The 25256-nt window shown below is 53.6% G+C and overlaps 5 protein-coding genes across 9 annotated transcripts in view; 3 read left to right on the forward strand and 2 right to left on the reverse strand.

Annotated features, from left to right (window-relative positions):
- Positions 1 to 783: 783 nt before the first annotated feature.
- On the reverse strand, positions 784 to 2960 carry MRM3 (mitochondrial rRNA methyltransferase 3). Its single transcript, XM_039720881.1, has 4 exons — positions 2794 to 2960; positions 1991 to 2235; positions 1551 to 1718; positions 784 to 1388 (listed from the first exon to the last, which is right to left on the reverse strand). Exons 1-4 carry the CDS (start codon positions 2958 to 2960, stop codon positions 853 to 855), a joined length of 1116 nt encoding a protein of 371 aa, XP_039576815.1. The 3' UTR covers positions 784 to 852.
- GLOD4 (glyoxalase domain containing 4) lies at positions 2944 to 8595 on the forward strand. Of its 2 annotated transcripts, none has more exons than XM_039720944.1 (9): positions 2944 to 3084; positions 3883 to 3932; positions 4534 to 4654; positions 5081 to 5225; positions 5431 to 5567; positions 5839 to 5925; positions 6036 to 6149; positions 6225 to 6311; positions 7485 to 8595. In XM_039720944.1, exons 1-9 carry the CDS (start codon positions 2959 to 2961, stop codon positions 7548 to 7550), a joined length of 933 nt encoding a protein of 310 aa, XP_039576878.1. In that variant the 5' UTR covers positions 2944 to 2958; the 3' UTR covers positions 7551 to 8595. The 2 variants fall into 2 exon arrangements, with proteins under 2 accessions (XP_039576878.1, XP_039576877.1); XM_039720943.1 differs by having other exon boundaries at positions 2980 to 3084; positions 3814 to 3932.
- Positions 8596 to 9186: 591 nt separating this feature from the next.
- GEMIN4 (gem nuclear organelle associated protein 4) lies at positions 9187 to 12442 on the forward strand. The gene has a single exon (XM_039720607.1). The coding sequence runs from the start codon at positions 9192 to 9194 to the stop codon at positions 12399 to 12401; it is 3210 nt and encodes a 1069-aa protein (XP_039576541.1). The 5' UTR covers positions 9187 to 9191; the 3' UTR covers positions 12402 to 12442.
- A 445-nt stretch (positions 12443 to 12887) lies between these two features.
- Positions 12888 to 18662, reverse strand: TLCD3A (TLC domain containing 3A). The gene is made up of 5 exons (XM_039720612.1): positions 18406 to 18662; positions 17445 to 17528; positions 15188 to 15401; positions 14989 to 15084; positions 12888 to 14621 (listed from the first exon to the last, which is right to left on the reverse strand). The coding sequence occupies exons 1-5, from the start codon at positions 18525 to 18527 to the stop codon at positions 14352 to 14354; spliced, it is 786 nt and encodes a 261-aa protein (XP_039576546.1). The 5' UTR covers positions 18528 to 18662; the 3' UTR covers positions 12888 to 14351.
- The window catches only part of VPS53 (VPS53 subunit of GARP complex), a 63817-nt gene continuing 57220 nt past the window's right edge, over positions 18660 to 25256 (forward strand). For all 4 annotated transcript variants that reach the window (XM_039720608.1, XM_039720609.1, XM_039720610.1 and 1 more), the window contains exons 1-4: positions 18660 to 18778; positions 21196 to 21276; positions 22281 to 22330; positions 23105 to 23171. In XM_039720608.1, the coding sequence (XP_039576542.1) occupies positions 18695 to 18778; positions 21196 to 21276; positions 22281 to 22330; positions 23105 to 23171 (282 nt within the window). In that variant the 5' untranslated portion in view covers positions 18660 to 18694. The remainder of the gene's footprint in view (positions 18779 to 21195; positions 21277 to 22280; positions 22331 to 23104; positions 23172 to 25256) is intronic.

A 25256-nucleotide genomic window follows, 5' to 3' on the forward strand; every position in this document is an offset into this window, starting at 1 on the left:
CCGTGGATAGGTGGCTCCAGGGATTGTGTGTTCCCCCTGGGCACACACAGCCCCGGCTGTGCTGCTGTGCTGGCATCGGTCCGAGCTCCCCAGGAGGGAGGGAGCCCTTTGGCAGCCACTGGGGCGTTCCCAGCCTGAATAGCCCGTGTTGTGCAAGCCACTGCTTCTCCCTTTCAGCTCATTAGTCAGCCATGGCAGGATTACGGCCTCCCCTTTTATCCTGCTGCAGCTTCCCGCCCTGCCAGGAGCTGGGAACGGCCGCCAGCTCGGCCTGTAGAACCCAGCCTGTGTTTGCGTTTCAGGGGTTCCCCTGTTCAGCAGTGATGAACTGACTGGGGAGCAGCTCCAGGAGCAGCCCAACACCTCCCAGCAGCGTGGGCAGGAGTGCTGGAGCTGGGACACCCCAGAGCACAGCCACCCCCTGCCAGCCTGGCCATGGCAGGGTTGGAGGGATTGCTGGAGCTCAGGATTTGGGTAAGCACAGGCACGACCCGTTCAGGCAGCAGCAATCTGCTCTTTGTGACCCAAAACCACAGCCAGCAGCCAGGCTGGGAAGGACACGCTGTCAGCAGCAGCCTGGCTGGGCCAGCACAGACAGGGATCTGAGGTCTCCATGGATCTCCTGGATGGAAGGGCTGGAGCAGGGGGGAACCGGCTGAGGTGAGGCCAGGGCTGCTACCCTGCCCTTCCCTTCCCTTCTCTCTAGCATCACCGTGTGGCCACCACATCAAGTGGGAGCCACACGTTCAATCCAGCACTCTTCAGCCTTAAATACTCATTTACTACAAACCAAACAGCCCGAGCTGCTCTTTTATTAACCCTCAAGGAACCAAATGCAAAGAACCAAACAGTTCAGCCTGGCACAGGCAACTTCTGCCTGCCATCCTCCTGCTTGTGCCTCCACAGCAGCTGCCTCTTGCCCTCGAACAGCACGATGCCAGCAGCAATGGCAGAGTTGAGGCTGTCCACGCCTGGCACCACGGGGATGAGCAGTCTCTTCCCCCCCGTGCTGGCTGCCAGCCCCAGTGCAGCCGGGCTCAGGCCCTGGGTCTCCCCTCCGATCACCACGGCCACCGGAGCCCGTGCCCAGTCCTCGTAGTAACGCTGTGCAGCCAGCTCTGGGATTGCTGCTCCCTCCTCATCCTGGTGCTCAGGAGCAGCCTTGGGGCTGGATTTCGCGGGAGCAGAGGCAGCCCTGCCAGCCCCTCTGGGCAGGGATGTGCTCCCTGCTGGAGCGTCAGGGTCGTTGTTGTCGGCCACGCAGACCTGGGTGCCCGCAGGGAGGTTGGTGGGAACAGATTCCCAGTCCAGGCTGGCGATGATGGGCACACGGAAATGAGCCCCCATGCCTGCACGGAGCACCTTCGGCTCCCACGGATCCACACAGCCTGGGAAGGAACGGGGAGAAACAGTGACAGCACAGGGATCCCCACAAAGGTGGGATTCAGACCACAGCCAACCATGCCAGCCACTCCTTAGGAACTCTGGGCAACATCTTCAAGCACTTCATTCCCTGCCTTACCCCCAGGCTACTCAAAATTTTCTCTTACCTTTGGTGAGCAGCACTTTCTCACAGCCTGCTGCTGCTGCAGATCTCAGAATAGTGCCCAGGTTCCCTGGGTCTCGGATGTTGTCGCAGATGAGGAGCAGTGGCAGGGAGTTGGCGAGCTGGGCAGCGGGGTAGGACATCTTGGCAGGGTCAGGCTTGGAAAAAATGCCTGAGGAAATGAAGCGTGACAGGTTTATGAGTGACCCACCCCAAGGAGAGGCCTGCTCTGAAAGAGCTGGCCCAAATCTCACTAGAGATGTGCTGGAGGAAGTGTTAGGAAAAACCACCCCCTAAAGGAAGTTTGAGCAGAGTTTGTCACTTGGCAAGGAAAACTTATTTTCCAGCAGTGCTATGTCTAAGGAAGGATTATTAAGAGTCATTATCCTAAATATGAAAAGCTTCCCTTTGGGCAGTGTTGCAACTGTTTCAGAGGCAACTTACCTAGAAGCCCTTGAGGAGTTACGAGGTCAGACCAGGTCTTAATGTCTTCAAATTTCACCTTAACCAAGCTGGCTCGTTTTATCTCTGCCTCGGGCAGCAGCTTCAGGTGCCCCACGGTGCTGAAGAAGAGTGTCTGTGGCACAGCCCCTGCCTCCAGGGCATCCTTGATCAGCCTGTGCCCCTCCAGCAGAACCTTCCCGTGATTATCCCGGAACTTCTTTGACTTGGCGATAGTCACCACTTTCCTGTGGAGAAATTATTCAGGGAGTGTGGCTGTGATGCTCACAAGCCTTCGGTCTGACCTTCATCAGCCCCTGAGAGCTTCTCTGGGAGGTCACAAAGGTGACCCGAGGGATGATCTGTCCTAGGAGGAAAGGAGCTAGCTCTGGGGTGACCTGAGAGCACCTTTCAGTACCTGAAAGAGAGCTGGTGAAGGACTGCGACAAGGGCCTGGAGTGCCAGGACAACGGGGAATGGCTTTGAACTGCCAGAGGGCAGGATTAGATGGGATAATGGGGAGGGATTCCCTGTGAGGGTGGCACAGGGTGCCCAGAGCAGCTGCAGATCCCTGGACGTGTCCAAGGCCAGGCTGGATGATGCTTGGACAACCTGCTCTGTGGGAACGTGTCCCTGCCCAAACAAGGGGTGGAACAGGACGGGCTTTGGGCTCCCTTCCACCCCAACAATTCCCCGCTACCCTCCTGGTACCCGCAGCCCGGCAGGTACCCTCCCAAGGGCGGCACGTCCCCCCGTCCAGCGGGCTCTGAGGGGCAGCACGGCCGGGCCCCGCTCCCCGCGCTCACCCCAGCCTGCGGTCCCCGGGCGCCGCCTTCTCGTACCACAGCCCCGGCGCGGCCGCGCCGCGCTCCACGGCGGGCGGAGGCGGCGGCGGCCGCCGCCCCGTGAGGGAAGGGCCGCCATGGCACCGTGCCGTGAGGGCAGCACCGCCCCGTGAGGGCAGCGACGCCATGGCACCGCCCCGTGACGCCACCGCCGCCGCCGCCATGGCCGCCCGCAGGGCGCTGCACTTCGTCTTCAAAGTGGGAGACCGGGCCCGCACGGCGCGGTTCTACCGCGAGCTGCTGGGCATGAGGGTGAGCGGCGGGCACCGCTGCGCCCGGGGGCGGCTGCGGCCGGGAACGGGAGGTTGCGCGGGGACGGGGACGGGGACGGGGACGGGGACGGAATTGGACGGGACGGGATGGGATGGGGAAAGGGGAAGGGGATGGGGACGGGGATGGGGATCGGGGCGGGGATGGGGATAGGGATGGGGATGGGAGTGAGGACGGGGATGGGAATGAGGACGGGGATGGGAATAGGGATAGGGATCGGGATGGGGACGGGGATAGGGATCAGGATGGGGACGGGGATAGGGATCAGGATGGGGACGGGAATGGGAGGAGGATGGAGATCGGGATCGGGATGGGGATGGGGACGGGGACGGGGACGGAGATTGGAATTGGATGGGATGGGAATGGGATGGGATGAATGGGGACGGGTGAGGAAAGGGGTATGGGATTGGGATGGGGACGAGGATGAGGATGGGGATGGGAATGGGATGGGATGGATGGGGACGGAGAGGGGGTGGGATAGGGATGGGAATGGGATGGGGATCGGACGGGGATGGGAATGGGATGGGATGGATGGGGGACGGGGAGGAGACGGGAATGGGGACGGGTGAGGAGAGGGGGATGGGATAGGGATGGGGACGGGGACGGGGATGGAATGGAGATCGGGATGGGGACAGGGATGGGAGAGGGATGGAGACTGGGATGGGAATGGGACGGAGCCGTTTCCTGCCTGCCCTGACCCCCCTGGGGAAGGCGTTCCGGGCTGGAGCGAGGGGATCCTCAGGGTCCCCTCCCGACCCCGAGCGCGCTGTGGCTCTGCAGGTGCTGCGGCACGAGGAGTTCGAGGAGGGCTGCAAGGCCACCTGCAACGGGTGAGTGCCCTGAGCTCCCCGTGCTGCTGTTACTGGCAGTAAAATAAGGGTTGTGTTGTCTTTTATTGAATTGCTTCCCTAGGAACCTACAGCCCCCCACTCCGTGCAGGTGTGGGGCTTGAATGGAACAAAAATACCACACTTATAGATTAATATTAACTGAATTATTTCTCAGCTTGCCAGGAATTACATCCAGTTCCACTGATTGTTTATATAAGTGTGGCACTGTCAAGGTTCTTGAGTTAAAAATCCCTCCTGGTAGCCCCAAAGGCTTTTGTAAAGAAAAAGGAAAGAAAGAAAGAAGAAAGAGGAATGCATTTCTTTCTGAAGAGGAAGGAATCTTACAGTTTGGTGCCCTTTCCTACTTAGCAATAAGGAAGTGATTATGTAATTGCAGCTAATGAGCAGCCTGTGCCCTTAAAGCACTTTTAATGAGGTAGAATTGCTTTTATCATATAGCCATGAATGACAGCCCAGGGTCAAATCTGCCATGATCTCACTCTAGAAATGCAGCTCCTCCTTCAAACACAAATACTTGCAGCTCTTGGTGGTTCACTTCAATACTAATGACATTAAAACATGGATAATATGGATATTCCAGCCCTTATGATGGAAAATGGAGCAAGACCATGGTGGGCTATGGACCAGAGGACAATCACTTTGTGGTGGAGCTGACTTACAATTATGGCGTTGGAGAATATCGCCTGGGCAACGACTTCCTGGTGAGTTCCACTCCAGGCAGACACCCCTTCTCATGATAAGCTCATTTACCTTAATAATTAGAAGCTCATTTGTTGTATGGGTTGTGCCAGCTGCTTTTTTTTTTAATGCTGTTTGGTCCTAAACACTCCAGTATTGCTTCTGTGGTTGTCTCCAAGATGCAAGAGCAGATTTGTGCTCACTTAAAGGTCCAGGAAACACTTTTGGAGCTCTGCCAGTGCTCTTTGTGTAGGACAGCTGGTATTTGCTGCCAGATCCAACATGGAATGCTGAGCTAGGAAGGACTTGCTGCAGGAAAACACTCCTATATTTATTAATCATTTTTTTGTGACTTAGTGGCTGGCAGCAGATGGAGATCTCGTGTTTGCTGTGTGAAAACAGGTGATGTCTCTGCATCCACCCCATGGATTGTGTTGTGTCCTCTCTAGGGCATCACTCTGGTGTCCAGCCAGGCTGTGAGCAACGCCAAGAAGATGGAGTGGCCCCTCAAAGAGGTCACCTCTGGTGTCTTTGAAACTGAAGCCCCAGGAGGATACAAGTTCTACCTGGAAGACAAGGAACAGCTCAAGCAAGGTGAAATATTTATCTTTGCTGGTGTTCAGCAGAGGTTTACCAGTGGGGTATCAGAGGGTGTTTATTTTATTTTTATTTTATTTTGTACAACAGAACACTTTTTTTATAATTTCTCTGTTACTTCTCAAGAGTACTAGTGACATCAACTTTGGGTTTAAACCTATGATATGTTTGTAGCTAATTTGAAATTATTGCAATCCTCAAGATCCTGTGTGGAAGGTAACCCTGGGTGTCTCAAACCTGCAGAAGTCTGTGAGCTACTGGTCTGGCTTGCTTGGGATGAAAATATATGAGAAGGACGAGGAGAAGCAAAGGGCTTTGCTGGGCTATGCTGACAACCAGGTCAGTCCTTGGAAAAATCACTAGAAACACTTTTTGTTTACTGAGAACAGAATCTTAAAAGGAAAAAAGTTCTTAATTAGAGCATTGAGTGTTTTAATTGAAGCTGTACACACTCAGCTGTGCTTTTAAGAAAAGCAGAGCTGTGGTTTGCTGTGGCTTGGTGGGAAAGGTGTGGATGGGGGATTTTGGAATCACCACATCCTGGAGGAAAAGCTGCAGCCTGGAGAGCAGTGTCCCTGCAAGCCAGGCTGGGTTTTTTCCCCTGGTGCAGTGCAAGCTGGAGCTGAGGGCTGTTGGAGGGGCAGTGGATCACGGGACAGCGTTCGGCCGCATCGCCTTCTCCTGCGCCAAGGACGAGGTACCAGCCCCGCTTCCCTCAGCCCTTCCCCCTTTTTATTATCAACAAAACAATCCTGAGCACGTAGTTTATCTTCTTTGCAGTGATTTGATTTTGTTTGCTGTTTCCAGCTGCCGAGCATCGAAGCCCTGATGAAAAAGGAGAATCAGAAGATTCTGACGCCTCTGGTCAGCTTGGACACGCCTGGCAAAGCCACGGTGCAAGTGGTTATTCTGGCTGATCCTGTGAGTGGCACTGCCCACACTGAGCTGGGGGGAAATCCTCCTTCCATCGGTTATAACCCAGCTGCTTCCTTCCAGGATGGCCATGAAGTCTGTTTTGTGGGAGATGAAGCCTTCAGAGAGCTGTCCCAGGTGGATCCTCATGGTGACAAGCTGTTGGATGATGTGAGTGACTGCATGTTCATTTTCTTCCTGATGAGAGATACCTGCACTTTTCTCATAAAAATAATTATATTTTAAATTGGTTTTCTGTATTATTTTTATTATTTTCATAATATTATTATTTATATTATTTTTATATTATTTTTCTTCCTGATTAGAGATACCTGTAATTTTTCTGATAAAAAAGAATTATATTTTAAAATTATTTTTATTTATTATTTTTATACTTTTATTATTTTTATATTCTTTTTCTTATTGATTAGAGATACCTGTAATTTTTCTGATAAAAAAGAATTATATTTAAAAATTATTTTAATTTATTTTCTATTTTCTTTTTATTATTTTTATATTCTTTTTCTTATTGATTAGAGATACCTGTAATTTTTGTCATAAAAATAATTATATTTAAAAATTATTTTAATTTATTTTCTATTTTCTTTTTATTATTTTTATATTCTTTTTCTTCTTGATTAGAGATACCTGTAGAGATACCTGTAATTTTTGTCATAAAAATAATTATATTTAAAAATTATTTTAATTTATTTTCTATTTTCTTTTTATTATTTTTATATTCTTTTTCTTCTTGATTAGAGATACCTGTAGAGATACCTGTAATTTTTGTCATAAAAATAATTATATTTAAAAATTATTTTAATTTATTTTCTATTTTCTTTTTATTATTTTTATATTCTTTTTCTTCTTGATTAGAGATACCTGTAGAGATACCTGTAATTTTTCTTATAAAAAGAATTACATTTTAAAATTATTTTCATTATAGTTATTATTTTCATATTTTTATTATTATTATACTATTTTATTATTATATTTTATTATATATTTAAATTTTATTTATTTTAAAAATTGAACATATTTAATTATTATTTTATTGTATTTTTATATCTTTATTATTTTCATAATTTAAAAAATTATTTTACTATTTAATTTTTTACTCATAAAAAATTGAGTTTTTCCTAGAAACAAATTACCCGGGCTTGTTAAGGAAAATAAATCAGTTTTTAAAGCTCCCTTGATGCCCTGGGTGGAGTTGCCCAGCCTCACTCTTGGGTCACATTGTGTGCTGTGGCAGAGAGCATTGCTTTTCAGTGTCAGTTCTCCTTCCTAGTGACTAAAAATGATTTATCCCCTGTTCTGAGCACATCCCCTGTGTTTGTGCAGGCCATGGCTGCAGACAACAGTGACCAGTGGTTTGCTGAGCACAACAGGAAGAAGGTTTCAGCTTAGCTGGGAGAGGAGGAATGGACTGGGCTGCTCCTTGGAGCTCTTCCAGAACATGCCAATCCTGCTTCAAGTGCTGCCTCCCCAGTCAGAAGGTCCTGGCATGTCCCGTGGTGGTTTTTTTTTGGGTTGATTTGAGCTGGTGTCTCTGGATTTAAGCTGCTCTCTGCCTTTTTCACATCTCCTCCTTCCAAAAAAACTGCAGCAAAGGAGCAGCTTGGCTGCAAAAGCAGGGATCAGGAAAACCTCACATTTCTGTGTTGTTGTACTTGAAAGAAAGGTGGAGAGACACGTTATTTTCTGATTAATTGATTTCCTGATTAACTTGCTTTGGCTGTCCTTTATTTGAGGGCTGGAGAGGAGATTTTGAGGAAGCTGGGGCTGCTCCCCTCTCCAGTGGGGTGTGGGGTGCATCCCTTTATTTGGAACAAAGAAATTATCTTGCCAAACTGTGGATTCTCCACTGCTTGTTTTCATCCCAAGGTGTGTCCCCAACTTTTTTTCCCCCATTTCCAAGGGGAAATGTTCACTGGAGAAGCCCCTGGGTGTTTCTCACTGGGATCCTGCTGTTGGTGGGGTGGTTTCCAGCCCTTCTCCAGGAGATTTCCACATCCCAGGAGGGAGCTGAGGCTGTGCTTTGGGGTTTGTGGCTGCTGAGGTGCCAGGGGCAGCTTGGAGTGAGTTTTGCAGTTAGGTTTTGGTGGGAAACTGCCTTTGGAAATAACAGTTCAGGGTTTATTCCTCAGGAATGAAGCCACTCTGCTTTTGCTGGGAGTACAGGAGCCATTCCTGGCATTGTTTGTGCCAGGTACGCTGCCTGACTGCTCCTTTTTGTGATGAAAACCTTAAATAAAATAACTTAAATCAGGTTTTCATCGTGGAACTGAAATGAGTTTCACGGGGAAGATCAGGCAGGGTTGGCACTTCGAGCAGGAACAGGAAAAATTCAAACAGGAAAAATTCCTCACCGCGATTTTGTCCGAGCTTTTCAATTCAGTTTTAATGATGGTTTGGAATCCTGTTTGTCAAATTAAACACATTGATACTGGAACATGGAATTAATGAATTAATTAATTAATTAAACCAAAGTCCATTCGTTTTAATGATGGTTTTGAATCCTATTCATCAAATTAAGCATGTTGATACTGCAACACAGCAATTAATTAATTAAGCCAAATTAAATTCGTTTTAATGACGGTTTTGAATCCTATTTGTCAAATTGAACACGTTGATACTGGAACACGGCAATTAATTAATTAATTAAACAAAATTCAATTCATTTTAGTGCTGGTTTTGAATCCTATTCGTTAAATTAAGCATGTTGATATTGGAACATGGCAATTAATTAATTAAGCCAAATTCAATTCATTTTAATGACAGTTTTGAATCCTATTCGTCAAATTAAACATGTTGATATTGGAGCACGGCAATGAATGAATGAATGAATGAAGCCCAGTTCAATTCCGTTTTAATGACGGTTTTGAGTCCTATTCGTCCAATTGAACACGTCGATATTAGAGCAGGGCAATTAACGAATGAATTAATTAAGCCCACCTCCGCGCCGCCAGGGGGCGCTGCGGGCGCGCGCGGCTCGCGGCGTGACGTCAGCGCGCCGCCGCCGTGACGTCAGCAGCGCGCGGCGCCGCCATGGAGCCGGCGGAGCGCGGGGCCGCGATGGCGCCGGGCTGCCCCGGGGGCCCGTGGGCCGTGGGCGAGGAGACGGCCATCCTGCACGGCGGCTTCCTGCTGGCCGCCCGCCTGCTGCAGCCGCGGCCGCTGCGGGAGCTGCGCAAAGCCGACTGGCCCCGCGCCGGGGTGCCCATCACGGACGCGCTGCGCGAGATCGGCGAGCGCTGCCCCTCGCCGCTGGGCCTGTGGAAGAAGGAGGCCGTGGCCATCGTGTGGGCCAAAATCCTGCTGCCCGCGCCGCCCGCCGCCGCGGCGCTGGAGTGGGGCTGGAAGGAGGACGGGTTCTTCTCGGTGGGCGCGATGATCCCCGATGTCAACCACACCGCCCTGTTCGAGCTGGTCAAGGCGCTGGGCGCGCCGCGGCTCCTGGTGCAGCTGCTGCTGGCGCTGCCCCCCGGTGTGTGCCGGGGACAACTGGAGAGCCTGGTGGAGTACATCTCCAGCGAGACATCGCCGTCGGACGTCGGGTTCTTCTTGGACGTGTGGTGGGAGGTGCTGAAGCACAGGGAGGGGCAGGAGGATGCCACGGTGTCGGCGTTCGGCGCTCTCATCCACCAGCACGGCGGGGAGTCCTCCCCGGAGGATGGTCTGCAGCCCCCTAAGAGGTTCAAGGGTGACCCTGGGAGCGCCCCAGCTGCCTCCGGGCTGCCCACGGTGCTGCTGCAGGGCTTACAGCAGATCCGGGGCAGCGTCACCCAGCCCCGCCTCAGGTGCTACGCCCTGGCCAACCTGGCGGAGCTGCTGTGCCTGTCCTCGGAGCTGGGGCCGGGGCACAGCCCCCTGCCCATCACAGAGCACCTGGCCAAGGTCAGTGCCGTGGTCAGCCTCTGGAGCAGGGACCCTGACTGCCAGTACCACCCCTGCGGGCTGGGAGAGAAGGTGAGGGAGGCAGAGAGGAGCATGAGCCTCCTGTGCCTGACCAGACCCTCTCGTGAGGAGCTCTTTGGTGGCTTGGACTTGCTCTGCAGCTTGTTGCAGGGCTGGGGAGAGGAGCTGCAGGACGCTCTGAGGGGATCTGAGGAGCTGTGCTTCCAGAGCTACCGGCTGCTGGGCGCTCTGGGCAGCCTTGGGAAGAGCCTGGATTTCCTCTCAGAGAGCAGAGAGCTGGGGGAGGGCGAGACACGGGTGGTGTCAGAGCTGACACAGCTCACCAGGGACTTCCTCAGGGACACCAGTGCTGTCCTGGAGGATGTGGACACCAGCCTGGTGTCTGCAGTTGCCATGGCAATCATTGCACAGAGGCTGGACCGCCACGTGGACACGTGCTCTGTTTTTGCCTCTGAAAAGACCTGGGCTTTTTCAAAGGCCTGGGTGGAGTGCCTGGTGGAAAACAAAGCTCTGTTCCAGACCTCTGAGCTAGTTTTGAAACTGCTGGAGACGCTGGTGAACTTTGCCACATCCCACCATGACAAGGAGGCCCAAGAGCTGCAGATGCAAGTGACCAAAGCCATCGTGGAGTGTTACACTCAGCTTTCATTGAGTGACAAAAACAAAGTGATCTCAGGTGTCCTGGCAGCCTGGGGTGGCCCAGGTCTGTCCCAGAACATGCAGGTGGTCAGGGAGGGGTTCCAGGAGGACCTGAATGTGACCTTGAACCAGATCACAGAGAGTGTGTCTGATGAAGGCCTGGCCAGGGCTGTGGATTCCGTGGCCAGGCTGATGCTGCTGTCCCCTGAGGCCACAGTGAAGCAGGTTTGTCATCTTGCTGTGGTCAACCTTGGAGCACACCAGTTCCTTGCCCAAATCCTCTGCTCCTTCCCAGCACTGAGCTTCCTGGAGAGCCACGAGGATCCAGGCAGGGCACGCAGCCTGGTGCTGAGGTGTCTGCAGGAGGCAGTGTGGGGAAAGCTTTCCACAGCGAGGGAAGAGGAGCAGTTCCTTCAGTTCCTGGCCTTTCTCATGCAGCCAGGCTCAGCCACCCCACTTGTGTCACCTGCAGAAGTGACCAGAGCCTTTGTCCTTCCCTGTTTGAAGTCAGACTCCGCTCAGATCGAGCTGAGCCTGCAGATCCTCAGTAAGGTTTTGGAAATACCATCCTGCTCAGAAGAGCACTGGATCAAATCCTGCCACCCCTTCCCACTTCTCCTCAGCCTCTGCAAACTTCTGGATGGTTACACCAAGTACTGGCATCAGCCTGGGGAGCAGCTCTTCCCTTCCCTGGAGACCAAAGACCTGGTTCAGAGCATCCTCTGCCAGCTGTGCGAGCTGGTGGGGCCAGAGGCCGTCCCCTCCTCGGAGCTGTGGGTGCAGTCACTGGCCTGGCTCCACAGGAAGGTGGCCTCGCTGGACTGGACCGTGGGGCTCCATCTCAAGAAGCTTTATGGGGACCACTTCAAGAACGAGGTGCCAGCCACGCTGTTTGAGATCTGCAGGCTCCCTGAGGACGAGTGGACATCCCAGCCCTGGCCAGCCTACGGGGCAGGCAGCGGGCTGCTGGCGTGGATGGAGTGCTGCTGCGTGTCCCCAGTGCTCAGGGACACCATGCTGGCTCTGCTCACCGTCAACGTGGACAGCCCAGAGGAGGTGAATCTCTTCAGCAAAGGCTTCCTGGTGGCCCTCATCCAGGTGCTGCCTTGGTGCAGCCACGGTGAGTGGAAGAGGCTGGTGCCTGTGGTGGAGCAGCTGCTGCAGAGGCAGGTGCTGCACGTGCCCTACACGCTGGAGTACGTGCAGCACCTGCCCCTGCTCAACCTCCGCCCCTTCTCCTGCCACCTGCAGCTCTCCGTGCTCTTCCTGCGGGGCTTCCAGCTCCTCTGCAGCTCCAGCTGCTCCAGCTGGCTGCCACCAGAGGCCTGGCTGCACGTGGTGCAGCTGTACTGCGCCAGCCTCACCGACCTGCTGGCTTCCCTCAAGGCCACGGCGGGAGCCGCGGCTCAGCCCTGCACGCAGGAGCTGTCCTTCACCTGCATCCAGCTCTTCTGCCACCTGCTGCACGTGGCTGCCATGCTGCCAGCCACGGGCTGCGAGGAGCCACTGCTGGTGGTGGCCCTGGAGGTGCTGTCACAGTACGAGGCGTGCAGCAGGGCTGACGGGTCGCCCTGCGCCGCGCTGCGCAGGGCCAACGAGGGACACTTCCTGCAGTCTGTCACAGAGAGCCTGGGCCACGAGGAGCTGCGCAGCACCCTCCTGCAGAAGCTCAGCAAGCTGGGAGCACGCTCAGAGCACTGATCTGGACCTTGTAAGATGTGAAATAAACCCTTATTTTTCTATTTTGAGTTTATTTCCCCTGCTGTGTTCTCCCGCTAAGCAGTGGAAGTGGCGCTATGAAGATGGGTAGGAGGAGCCACTTTGGTTTTCCTCTGGAATAACTGGGCACAGCTGTTCCTGAGCCAAGCTGCCAGTTCTGTGGCTGCAGCCTTGCCTGCTGGCTCTCTGCATTTACACAGCAGCCTCCAGCATCGAGGAAATCGCTTCCCTCTGGCTGCTTTGCCACCAGCCCTCTCCTAGTCCCCAGGAGAATTGCTGGTTTTGCCACGTGCTGCCTGAGGCTGGAAAGCAAGTTGGAGGCTGGGAATCGAGTTGGGTGAGTTCAGGACAGGCAGGAACCTTTGGAAATCCATGTGTGCTGCTTCTGCCCGGAGGTGGGGGTGCAGCAGTAACCCCACATGTAACACCCCCACCCAGCAATGAACAGCACGTGGAAGAGCCAGCCAGTGGTGTGACTCAGAGAGGAAATCTTTATTGGTCTCCTGACAGTAAATAGGGCAGTGTTAGTGCAAACTGAGGTGCCTCATTGGCTGGGGGTTTTTTTGTCCTTACATAAGGCACGTTATTCGCAATGAAAACAGTGAGATACAACATCTGTAAGGAGTTGCAGGAGTTTGTAACATCAGCTGGTCTCGGTGGTTACTGTGACTGTGGAGTCTCTGTAACAACAGCCACAGGTCGGAAGAGGCCCTTCTTGGTTTTTTTACACTCTATCCAGAACAGCAGCTGTGGTTGGGACGAGATCCAACACCCAAGAGATCCAGGTTTTGCAGAGCTTGGCTGCTGGTTTCAGACAGAATGAAAGGCACAGAGTGGTCACAGGTCTCTGGGCATGGGGGCTGTGCCAGGGCTGTGCCAGTGCAGTTCCCTGCCTGGAGCAGGCACAGGAGGCTGCAGGAGGAGGTGGCTGTCCTGGCTGGTGCTGGTGCAGGGGATGAACTCAGCTGTGGTCTGATTGCACACACCCTGTGGTGCAGGGCAGGCTGGGGAGCCTGTACCCATTTTGCTGTGACTAAAAGTGGAAATGGGCTGAGCTGGTCAAGGACCAGCCCTGCATCCTGCTCTGGGGTTGCTGGTTCCTTCTGTGCAGCCCCAGTTCTGTCCCTGGCAGCCTCTTGGGGGTGGGATGGGGCTGGAGGGATGGACTGTACAGGTGTCTCCAGGGTGTGGTGGTGCCAGCTGGAGAGCAGAGCAGGGCAGGGCATGCCAGATGGTTTTAAATACCTGCTGAGGGGATGCAGGCCACATAAAAGCAGCTGTGCTTAGGGGAGGGAAAATTGCACCCCTTGCCAAGGAAGGGCCGTGCATGTTGGTGTGTTGGTGGTGAGACAAGGACTTGGCAGGCTCCTGTCCTGAGACAGCAGAACCATTCCCATCCTGGCATGAGCTTCTGCCCTCCAGCCCTGCTGGGAGCACAGGAGTCCCCCCAGGACTGTCAGAATTTGCAGTGAAAAGCACCTTGGTGTTGAGAGGAGCTTGAGCCCAGCAGCAGCAGCAGCAGGAGGTGAGGTGCACGTGGGAGGTCAGAGGCCAAGCAGGGCTGTAGTGTAGAGCTGAAGTCAGTGAAGGTCAGGAAGGGCTCTGCAGGGCTGTGCTGCAGCTCCAGGCCTGCCTGGGGCCGCGGCAGCTCCGCCACAGGCTGCCCGTGGCCGCGCCGGGGCCGGGCCCGCTGCAGCATCGCAGGCTGCTCCGCGCCGGTGTCCGGTGTCAGCGCCGGGGGGGCTGCAACAAACCCCTCTCGAGTAACCTCGGTTCGGCCGTGCCGCATCCCGCCGGGAACGTGCTTCCAGGCAGGAGAACACGAGCAAAGCCTTCCTTAGCCCCGGCTGGCGCTGCCTGGCGGGGCGGGAGCCGCTCGCCGAGGGAAGGGCCGGGGATGCCCCGTGCCAGCCCCTGCCCTTATCAGCTCCGTTATCTGCTCCGGTCGGCGGGAGAGCCGCCGTAGAGCCGGGCGGCCTTGCGGCAGATGAGCCTGAACCAGTAGAGCTGCGGGGCGATGAGGGAGGCGTTGGCGATGTTGCAGTGCAGGGGGATGCGGAACGGCACCAGGTACACCGGGATCCCCACCTGGCGGCCGTAGGCCGCGTACATGAAGGGGAAGAGGAGGATGCGGCACAGGAAGAAGGTCACCAGGATGAGGATCCCGTTCACCTTGTGCAGGAGCGTGTCCTGCATTTTGAGCTGGAGGAGGAAGGAGGTGAATGTGGGGTGAGCAGCATCCCAGAGCTGCGGGGCTCTGGCGGTGCTGGTGAGCAGCCAGGAGGGCTGGAGGAAGGGGAGTAGGAGGGCAGGGATGGGAATGAACATGGTGCAGGAGAGGGCAGCACCAGCCCATAGCATAGCCCCCAGTTCTGTGATGCTACTGGGCTTACTGGTGGGAGGAAGGCAGCATTGCAGGGGAGATTTGTGCTAAAGCTGTGGGGCTGCTCCTCTCTGAGACACCCCAGCTCAGGCACTGCCTGGAGAGGCACTCATGGAGCCTGGGGCAGGGAAAAGTGACAAATTGCTGTGGCCTTCCCAGCCCTGAGCCCCATCCCTCCTGACCTACCTGCATGAGGATTTTGCCCAGTGAAACAAAAGGCGTGCTCAGCTCTGCTGTGAAGATGCAGCCCACAAAGAAGTCCCCCAGCTCTCCCCTGAAGTGCTGTAAAGAAAAGCAGCACTGAGCACGGGGCCCTTCAGAGAAGGGGCCAGGAACCAACACCCAGCATGTCCAGGGGGTGCTGGACTCCTGCAGCAGCCCGTACCTGGGTGATGGGGGTGAGCACGATGAGGATGAAGAGGTGGTGGGTCACCATCAGCCGCTCCTGCAGGAGGAAGCTCCACACGCTGGCCAGCGAGTGCTTCTTCTCCAGGATCCCTTTCTCCAGGCTCTTGTGCCAGTGGCACAGGTACATGACATAGATGTCATAGGTCATGTAGGGAACCAGCACCCAGACGTACTCCACAGCCAGCCAGTGCCTGGGGAAGAGCAGCACACACAGAGGCATCACAGCAGCTCCCAGCACCTCGCAATGCTCGGGGAGGTGGAGGAGTCTTTAGGACTGAAATGGCAGCATTTCAATGGATTTTGAAGCTGAAAGAGGGTGAATTTTAACTCTGTTTGGCTCAGCAAGCACAGGCTGACCCAGAGAAAAGGTGCCTGGTACGTGTGGAGGACGGATCTCAGTGCTGACCCTGCTGCTGCTGGGCTGTGCCAGGCACTGAGCTCAGCCTGGCCAGGCACAAACACGGCACTAAGGCAGGATCCTGATTAGCCCCACTGCCAGGTGCTTGCTGCACAGAGGCACAGCATTTTTTGGGATCCAGCACCAAGCCAGCACCTTTGCACAGGTGATCTCCTCCCTAAGCCCTCAGACCCCCAGAGCTGGTGCTTGGTGGTGGAAACCCCTAATCCTGGGTCTCTCCTGCCTGTACCAGCTGGCTGCCTAACCCAGGGAATGTTTGGGAAGCACGTGGAGAGCTCAGAGTTAACCAGGGATGCCTGGCCTGGAGTTTGGAGAGTGAAGCACAAAATATCCAATATAGGCAATAAACCCCCATGAGGCGTTTGTCAGTTGGGAAATAATTGCAGGCAGCTGCCTGTTCCCAAAGCATGTTGGAATCCTGGTTGCACAATCTGGGCAGCAGCAAGCCCTGCTCTGCAGGGACACCAGCCTCCTTAAAAAGTCCTGCCTGAATCACACTGATTAAAAAAAAATATTAGAGAAAACCACCCTTTGCTGTTGCTTGGAGAAATGTAGCTTGGGGCTCAAACCTCTTTTTGCTCTCTTGCCATCCCAAGAAAAAAAGTGTTGTGGCAGTTCTGCTCCAGATGGAAAGATGTAAGTGGTGTGAAGCACGGGTGGCAAGTGATTGTGTTTGCAAAATTTGCCCAGGGCTTTGGAGGGCAATTACAGCACCAGCAATATAACGATTGTCTGCCTCTGTAAATAAACTGGCAAATTTTACTGCAACCTTTGTGGTGCTTCCTGGCTCGCTGTCCTGCTGTCATTCTCCAAGGCCTTCCCTGCTGAGCACTGGGCTCGATTTCCTCCAGATTCAAAGAAAATCCAAATCTCTGCCCACAAAGTGTTTGCACAGAGCCCTTGGCCTTGAGTACACCCAGGCAAGCAGACAGCTCCGGGGGAAGGAGGGCTGCTGGCAGCACCTTCTGTCTGTGTGCCTTTGGGATCCATCATCTGCCTTATCTATACAGCAGAAATTTTATTTCAGAGCAAAATGATAACTCATAGACTGCCTGGGTTAAGCAGGTCTGAGGAATCTGGGTAGATATCACTACCTAGAGCAAGGCAAGATAATTCACATCTGTGTGTTAAAGACAGGTGTGCTATGGCCAAGGTGGCAGCCCTTCCTAAAAATCACCCTAAAATCGGTGTGTGACGGTCGAATTCCAGCTCAGCATAATTATATTCTTCCCTCCTGCAATCTTCTCTGCTAGTCTGGATAATAGCTCTGTTTTTAAGCCTTCTGACCCAGATTACACTATCACTCCTCCTGAGAGCCACTTCTGGGCAGTTTATCTCAGAGCACCGAGGACAGCAGGATTTTCCTTCAGGGCAAACTCTCTTCTGACTTTGCCATTTCTGGACTCTTTCAGAATCCTTTTGGCATGCCTTGATGCACCTCTAAAATCAGTTCTCACTGGGTCTGCTTGACGCTGGAGCGATTTCAGTTTCCAGCAAGGAGACTCCCTACCCCTTCAGAGCTGATGATATCTGTATTTTTCTCTCACATGTTCCAGCCCCTGTTCCAGCCCATCCTTTGAGGACACTGTGCTGGCAGAGCACCCCCTGAGCAAGCTGCTGCTGTTCAGGGGCTGTACAGCCAGCACATTGCCCAACCCTCCCAGCCCAGCTGGGGGAAAGGGGAACACCAAACTCATTTTCCTCTCCCCTTTGTACGTGCAAGCCTCTGGCAGAGCACCCTGCAGCCCAGAGCTGGCTGAGCACATCCCTGGCACGCTGCCCAGGGGACAGTGGCACCGCCTGGGCTCTGCCTCACCTGTCGTGCACCACGTTCTTGCAGCTGAGCACCACCGTGAGCCCCGACACCGTCGCCATCGTGGCTTGGACCGTTGACACCAGCCTGAAGGGGACAGAGAGGAAAAGGGGTGGCTCCAGGGCTGCCACAGGAGAGCTGGTGGCACTTCATGCCCGCTCCGTGCACGCCCCAGCGCCTTGTTACGGCCAGGGGTGGCTGTGCCAGGCGCTGCCTCCCGGGGGAATCGTGCCAGGTCCCGTCCCTTCCACCCCCGTGGGTCCGTGGAAACGCTGCCGGTTCCCCGTGGGCAGAGGGAGGGAGAGCTGCAGCGGAGCATCCCCGCCCCGGCAACGGTACCGGGCACCGGGCTGCGGCTCCGCGGGCAGGGCCGGGAGGAGATGGCCGTGCTCGGGGGGATGCTCTCACTCAGGGGGATGCTCTCACTCGGGGGATGCTGTCAGTCGGGGGAGATGCTGTCAGTCGGGGGGGATGCTCTCACTCCTCGGGGGGATGCTCTCACTCGGGGGAGATGCTGTCATTTGGGGGGGATGCTCTCAGTCGGATTCGGGGGGATGCCCGCGCTCGGGGGGATGCTCTCATTTGCTCTCATTCGGGGGAATGCCCGTGATGCCTCTACTCGGGGGGGATGCTCTCTCTCGGGGGGATGCTCTCTCTCGGGGGGGATGCCCCTGCTCGGGGGAATATTCTCATTTGGGGGGGATGCCCGTTCTCTGGCGGGATGCCCGCATTCGGGGGGATGCCCGCATTCCCCAGGGCATGGCCGCTCCTGCCGCCGGTCCTTGCTCCCCCCGCGGGATCTGGGCTCTGCCCAGCCACGGTCCGTCCCCCGGCGCGTCGCGGCACCCCCGAGCCCAGGCTCACGGCCGGCGGCACTCGGTGCTCTCGGCCGGTTCGGATCGCTCCCGCTGCCGCTCCCGGTGCCCATCCCGGTCCCGGCGGGTCCCGCCGCTGCCGCCCGTACCTGCCGCTGAGGAGGATGCGCTCCTTGAGGCTCCATCCCGGGGCGGCCCAGCGCAGCAACCGGATGCAGAGGATGAAGAGCCCCGGGAAGAAGGCGGAGGCGAGGGCCAGCGTCCGCCACATGGGGACGAGCGCGCTGCCTCCCGCCGCCGCCTGTCAACAACCGGCCGGGCGGCGGGAGAGCCCGGCTCGGCTCGGCTCGGCTCGGCTCGGCTCGGCTCGGCTCGGCTCGGTCCGGACCAGCCGGGACGCGCCCCGCTCCGCGCGCTGCCGGCGGAAGCGGCGCCGCCATGGAGGAGGACGAGCCGGAGCTGGAGGCCGGGCTGGAGGCGGCGCTGGAGCTGGCGCCCGCCGTGCAGGCCGCCATCGAGCAGGTGCGCCGGGCGGGTCCCCCCGTGCGGGGGACAGGTGCGGCCGCGGCCCGGGGCCGCTCGGTGAGGGCACAGCCGGCTGCGAGCCGCTCCCCGCCGCTCCGGGCCTTCCCATGCTGGGCCCGGCGAGCCCCGGGCGCTGTCAGCCCCGTGTGGGCTCGGGCCGTGGCTAATTGCAGGCGCGTTGCTGTGTGCAGAGCGCCCGGTGGCTGTGGCTCGGCTGGAATGGGGATGGTGGAAGTGTCCTGGTGTGGCTGGGGGTGAAGCACGAGGGGTTTCCATCCAGAGGGTGCTGGCACTGCCCAGGCTCCCCAGGGCATGGCCACGGCCCCGAGGGTGCCACAGCTCCAGGAGGATTTGGGCACTGCCCCAGGGATGCACGGGGTGGGGTTGTTGGGGTCTGTGCAGGAGCTGGGCTGGATAATCCTTGTGTGTCCCCAACACCTTAGGATATTCTGTGATTCCGTGTCCCAGTGTTCCCTGAAACTCTTCATGGCACCTGGAGCCCATCCTGTGAGAACCCAGGGTCAAACCATGGCTCTTGTCCTCTGTGACCTGCCCTGCCTGCAGCGACCTTTCCATCCCCAGGGCTCTTCCCTGAGCAGGAGTCTGGGCAGCAGCAGTGTCTGTCTCACAAAGCAGCACTCAAATTTTAAGTTTTTGCACTTCCTAAGTTTTGAGGCTTGTGGGTCGCTTTTGGTGGCCCTCCTGGAAGAGCAAGGGGAGACCTTGAGAGCTGACAAATGAAATGGCAGCTTCTAAAGGGGACCTAGAGCCTGTCCAGAGAAAGAATCCTCTGCACTTGCAGACGTGAATTTTTGAGCAGTGGAGAACCCACCACGTGCCTGGCCGAATTATTTTAGCAGTCATTAAAGCTGTAGGAAAATCTTCACATCCTGAGCACTGGGAGGTGCTGGGGATGACACCACCTGCTGCTTTCCAGCTTCCTCTCTGGCACTCCTCAGCCCAATAATCCTGTTGTTCCTGTCAGTGTTCCTTGACCAGTTTTGGGGCAAAAGCTGCCCATTTCTGGTTAAATGAGCAGGGCTGGCTCAGCCGGCCTGCAGGAAGCGGGGTGGGGAGCACAGGCAGGGCTGCCCCACCAAAGCCAGGCTAGCACTTCTGATTAATAGCTTGTGACAGAGCCCTGGGAGTGACAGCTCCTGCAGCTGCTCCAGCTGCCTGCAGCACTGATCCCTATCTGCGGGTTGAGAGGAGCTCCTGAGCAGCCTTTATCTCCCATCTCACCTCTTGTTTCATCTGCTCTTAATACTTGTGGAGGTTTGGGGTTTGTGGGGGCTAGTTGAGTGTGAGTGGTGAGCAGGATGGGCTGGGTGTGATGCTGCAGTTGTGCTCCCACCATGGGGTGATGTCAGAGCATTCTCTTCACTCACCACGGCCTCGTGCATGTTTAACTGCTGGCTCCTTCTCCTTGGCCACAGGAGTGACTGGGAATGCTTCCCAGGAGGGCTGGTTCAGGCAGCATTTGCTTTTGTCTCACAAAATCATTGATTTTACGGTGCAAAATGTGTAAAACAGCACAAATGCTTCATGTGCCCAGGTGTGAAGGCTTTCAGTGAGCAGGGGGATGCTGTGGGATCAGCTCTGCTTTTGCCAGGGAGTGCAGAGCTGATGGCTCTGTAAATGCCAGAATCATGGAATACTTTGGGTTGGAAGGGACCTTAAAGACCACTTCATTCCTTCCACCATCCCATGCTGATCCAAACCTCATCCAGAGTGACCTTGAATCCTTCCAGTGATGGGCCATCCACAGCTTCAGTGTGCTGGCAGAGCAGGGAAAGCACCAACTTCAGTCTGTGGGGACAAAAAGCAAATCCTGGCAGTTGTGGTGGTGTTGTTTGAACTGCTGAGGAGAGATGAGATCTGTTTGCACCACAGCTGCTCTCTCCCCCTTCCCAAATCACTCAGCAGATCGTGTTTCTCTTCTGTGAAAAGTGGCAAACCCAAGTCTCCAGAGAATTTGTACAGCCACTCCTTAACTCATCACGTTTCCTATAGCAGGGCTGTGGAGAGCAAAGCCTCTGCCTGTCACCATGAGGCCTGGCAAAGCTCTTGCCAAGAGCAGGGCACAGCCTCAGTTTGTTCCCAGACAGCCACAAAAGCATCAGCATGGCTTGGGATACAGAGCTCATGTGCCTTGGGAATTCCTTGTGCCAGGGCTGTGTGTGGAATCCTGTGTGTGAATTATCTGTGTTTATCCAGGCTGATATCCACAGGAATTTTGGGAGGTCAGAGCCCTGCAGAGCATGTGGCTGCTCTACTCCTGGCCACTTGCTAGAGAAATGCTGTGAAACACAACTGGAAGTGGGTGCTGAGGGAATTAAAAGTCGTAGAAACTGTGTAAAGTTACAAAATTACTGATGATGGTTGATTGTGTTTGTTTTCCTCCCTCTTTCCAGGTATTTCCCAGCCAAGATCCACTGGACAGAGCAGATTTCAATGCTGTGGAGTATATTAATGCTCTCTTTCCCACTGAGCAAGTAAGTAATGCTCCAAATACTCTCAAACTTCACTTCCACAATTTTTACTATCAGATTTTACTTTTACCCTTTGCTGTCAGGGTAACCTGATAGCAAATGACCAAAGCAGTGTTTAAACCTGTACCCAAACCTTTCATTTTAAACCCTAGCACAGGAAATAAAGCTTTAACAGTAATCACTTCTTAAATTTGCACCTCACAGGGTTTGCTGTCATTATTTGGTCTCTTTTTACCCAGAGTGCTTGCTGCAGTTAAAGTCCTGCTTTGATTTGTAGAAATAAATTAATTTTCTATGTGAATGGAGTAAATGTCATAACTTGCCATATATCAATCATTGATGAGTTCCTGGGGTTTTCAGCCAAATCAGGCAGGTACAAAATCACAGGAGAGTTTGAACCCAGCTGTTTCTTTTGGGATTTAAAGAACGAGATTGCTGTGGGCCCACATCCCTGCTTTGTGTTCCCAACTTCAGCCCCAGGGGAAGTTTTGGATGAACCTCTTCCCAAACAGAGATGTTTCTACAGGTGAAGTTTGTGTCTTGAGGCTGCCCCAGCACCTGAGCTCCTGTGCAGCACCGTGGTTTTGCCTTGCAGCTTTCTGTGGTGCTGTGGCCTGGCTTTTTTCCCTTTGCCAGCAGTGAGGAGCTGTTTCCCCAGCAGGGCCTTCCCTGCATCTCCTTCCAGGCTGTTTTCTGGGCCCTGCAGGGGGGTCTCAGCCCAAGGCTCTGTCCCCATGGCCAGTGCCCACTGGAGGTCACTGTCACACCGTTCTGCTGGCAGAGCACAGGGCAGAGCTCAGCCATGGGGGAAGCCTGACCTGTCTTTTTCTGCTCTTTGGGATGTGACAGAGAAGCAGCTGAGTTGTTGTCTCAGTTTTTCCACCTGGAAAACAAAACCATTGCTCTCCTCTTCCCCCAGACCCCTGTGTGATGAAGTGTTTGGGATCACATATTCCTCTGTAAAACATTCACCATTTCACTTCTCTCTGCTTTTTTTCCTATTCCAGTCTTTGGCAAACATTGATGAAGTTGTGAACAAGATCAGATTGAAAATAAGGTAAATATTTCTGCATTTCATTGCATCTCAGGTCTGATTGTCACCAAGACTTAATAAATGCACCCTTTGTGCTTCAGCTGACAGGATTTAGTTTGTTTAAAAGGCATGGATAGGACCAGCCTCGAGTCTAACAGTGGCACAGGAACAATTATAATTTTTATATTTCACTTCTGTTATGTGCCCTTCAGGCTGTTTAAGCTGATGGGTTGCAAAGTGAAGCTTTGAAAAACAACTAAGAACCAAAAAATACAAAATTTTAGTACAGTTTGAAGGCTGAGTGAGCAAACTACCCAAAAGACTCAGTTGCCAAGAATTCATTGGTTTTGGGGTCAGAATATATTGTAAAAACTCTCACTCCGTATTTTTAAATTGTCATTATTGGTCCTAAAAGTACAAAATAAACACAATTGTGCATTAAATACTTAAATTTTCTGTGCTGGCTGATACTGCCAGCATGAAATGATTGAGACAGCACTTTCACATGTGGGAAGTTGAAATGCAAACAGACAAGGGAGAACTGACAATATTGCTTAAGGGAGCAGGAATGCAAGAAACCCTGGTTAAATTAGGAAATGGATTTCTATTTTTGCAGCAGGACTTTGAAATTGTGCAAGATAGTGCCATTGAACAGAGACGGGGGGGAAACAATGAGTTTAGCATTGGTAAGAGCAGCTTTTTTGGTTTTAAATTGGTTCTGCAGCTCTCAGGACTCCCCCAGTTGTGTGGGTCAGGCTCACAGGGGCTGGGTTTGACACTCTGGGGTTTTTCCTGCAGGAGGCTGGATGACAACATCCGAACTGTGGTGAGGGGACAGACCAACGTGGGACAGGATGGCAGGCAGGTATGTGCAGCCAGGAGTGAGAGCCAGGGCTTCTCAGCTTGGCATGTCACCCTGAGCAGTGGCTCTGGCAGGCAGAACCCCACTGCTGCTGCTGCTGAGATGTATCTGTGCCTCTCACACTGGTGAGCTGCTCACTCAGCAGCTGTTCTGACCTGCCTCACCCTCTGAAGGGAAGGGAATGAGGAATTGATTTCATGATCAAAAGCAGGAGGCCTGTGTGCCACTCTGGAGCTGGTGATAAAACAAGCAGCACTGAACAGGTACAAGCACATTTGATCCTGGGTGGGGATCAATACAAGGCTGTTTGTCCCAATAATAATAATACAATAATCATCTAATAATCTATCCAAGGCTGTTTGTCCTAATAATAATAATACAATAATCATCTAACAATCTAATCCAAGGTTGTTTGTCCTTTTCACTGAGTTCTTTGCTGAGGTGTCCCAAGTTGTTGGTCACTGTGCTGATCATGGCTGCCCCTTCCTCTTGCAGCTCCTGCTCAGCCCTCAGGTTTTCACTTGTTTTTTGCCTGGCAGAGGTGTTTGCTGGGGTTCAGTAGTGCTGAGCACAGCCTTGTCTGTGGGTGCTCAGCTTGGCCCCTGTGCCAGCTGATTTTGAGGTGTCACCTGGCTTGGCTCTGTTTCCTGCCCTGTTTTAGACCAGGGACATTAAACCCTGAGCCATCAGTCAGGGTTCTCAGTGGCTTCTTAATGCCAGCTCTAACACTGGCATGGGGTAATGACCCTCTCTATTTCCACTCCTTGCTGTCACACCAATTAGTATTTATTTCTAATCTATTTCTGCCACAGAGCCCTCAAGGGAATTATTTACCCTTCCTATGCTTTTGTGTTGCTTTAGAAAAACATGAGAGATGCTCACCTGTCCTGGCAGGAGTAGTTGAATCATGGATGTCTAAGCACTGCTGTTAAACTGAGGATGTGCTTGGGATGTGGCTTAGCTGGGAGTGGTGCTGCCTGTAATTACTGTGCAGGAGGGAGACCAGCAATCAGCTGGGGTGGCAATTACAGAAATTGGGGAGGGAGTGGGAACTGCTGCAGTGCTTGGAGAGTTTGGCTGTGATTGGAAAGCTGGACCTGTTGTAACCTTTTGGGCCCATCTGAGAGGATAAATTCTCTGAAGGACCACAAAAGAGTGGGGGTGAGAATTGCCTGGAGTGCCTCAGGACTTGGAGAAAAGGATGAATCAGTGCCTGTGGGATAACAGGAGCATTTCTGTGCTGTGGAGATTGGCCAGCTTTGCTCAGAGCTCTGTCCTGGGTCTGTTCTTTCTCACTTTTCCATCCCTTTGAAGTTCTCCAAGGCAGGGACAGGGACCTGCACAGTGTCCTGCTCTGAGGCACCAGGAGGGCACAGCTGTCTGTGCTGCCCTTCCTTCAGTTTGGCTGTAAAGGAACCAGTTAAAATCCTGATTAACTAAAAACTTTCACGTGATCACTTGGGTGTCCTTGCAGGACATATTTCAAGTGGCCTGGAGCTGCAGTTAATCACAAATATTCCTGTATTTAGCTGTGGATTTTCCTGTTTTCCCTCATTTTGCTGCTTTGCAAAGTAGAAGCAAACTTCAAGACAAATGCCAGAGCTTGCAGTTGCATGGGCTGAGGCCAGACAATCTCCCAGGAGCACAACTGTTGCTTCTTTCTTTGAGATCCTAACAAATACTGAAACCATTCAATTATTTAAACTGTTACTTCTCTGGGAAGAGAAATAGATTCTGAAATGCTGTGAGGTTTTTCTTTCTGTGTTTCTCATCCAAGCCCATAGTTTCACACCTGGATCTGCATTTTTTGTGTGAATTGCTGGAACCAGATTTGGAGTGGCAGGACTTGGCTGGGTCTTGAAGTTTAAAGCATCAGCAAGCTCAGATTTTGGAGGTCACCTTACAGTGCTGGGCAGCTCCTGAATGGCATTTCAGTTTGAGATGGAATTTTATATTATTTAGCTGTGGATTTTCCTGTTTTCCCTCATTTTGCTGCTTTGCTAAGTAGAAGCAAACTTCAAGACAGATGCCAGAGCTTGCAGTTGCATGGGCTGAGGCCAGACAATCTCCCAGGAGCACAACTGTGCT

This window comes from Passer montanus, unplaced genomic scaffold, assembly GCF_014805655.1.
Source record: "Passer montanus isolate IOZ18808 unplaced genomic scaffold, ASM1480565v1 scaffold44, whole genome shotgun sequence".
In the NCBI taxonomy this organism is placed as follows: Eukaryota; Metazoa; Chordata; class Aves; order Passeriformes; family Passeridae; genus Passer; species Passer montanus.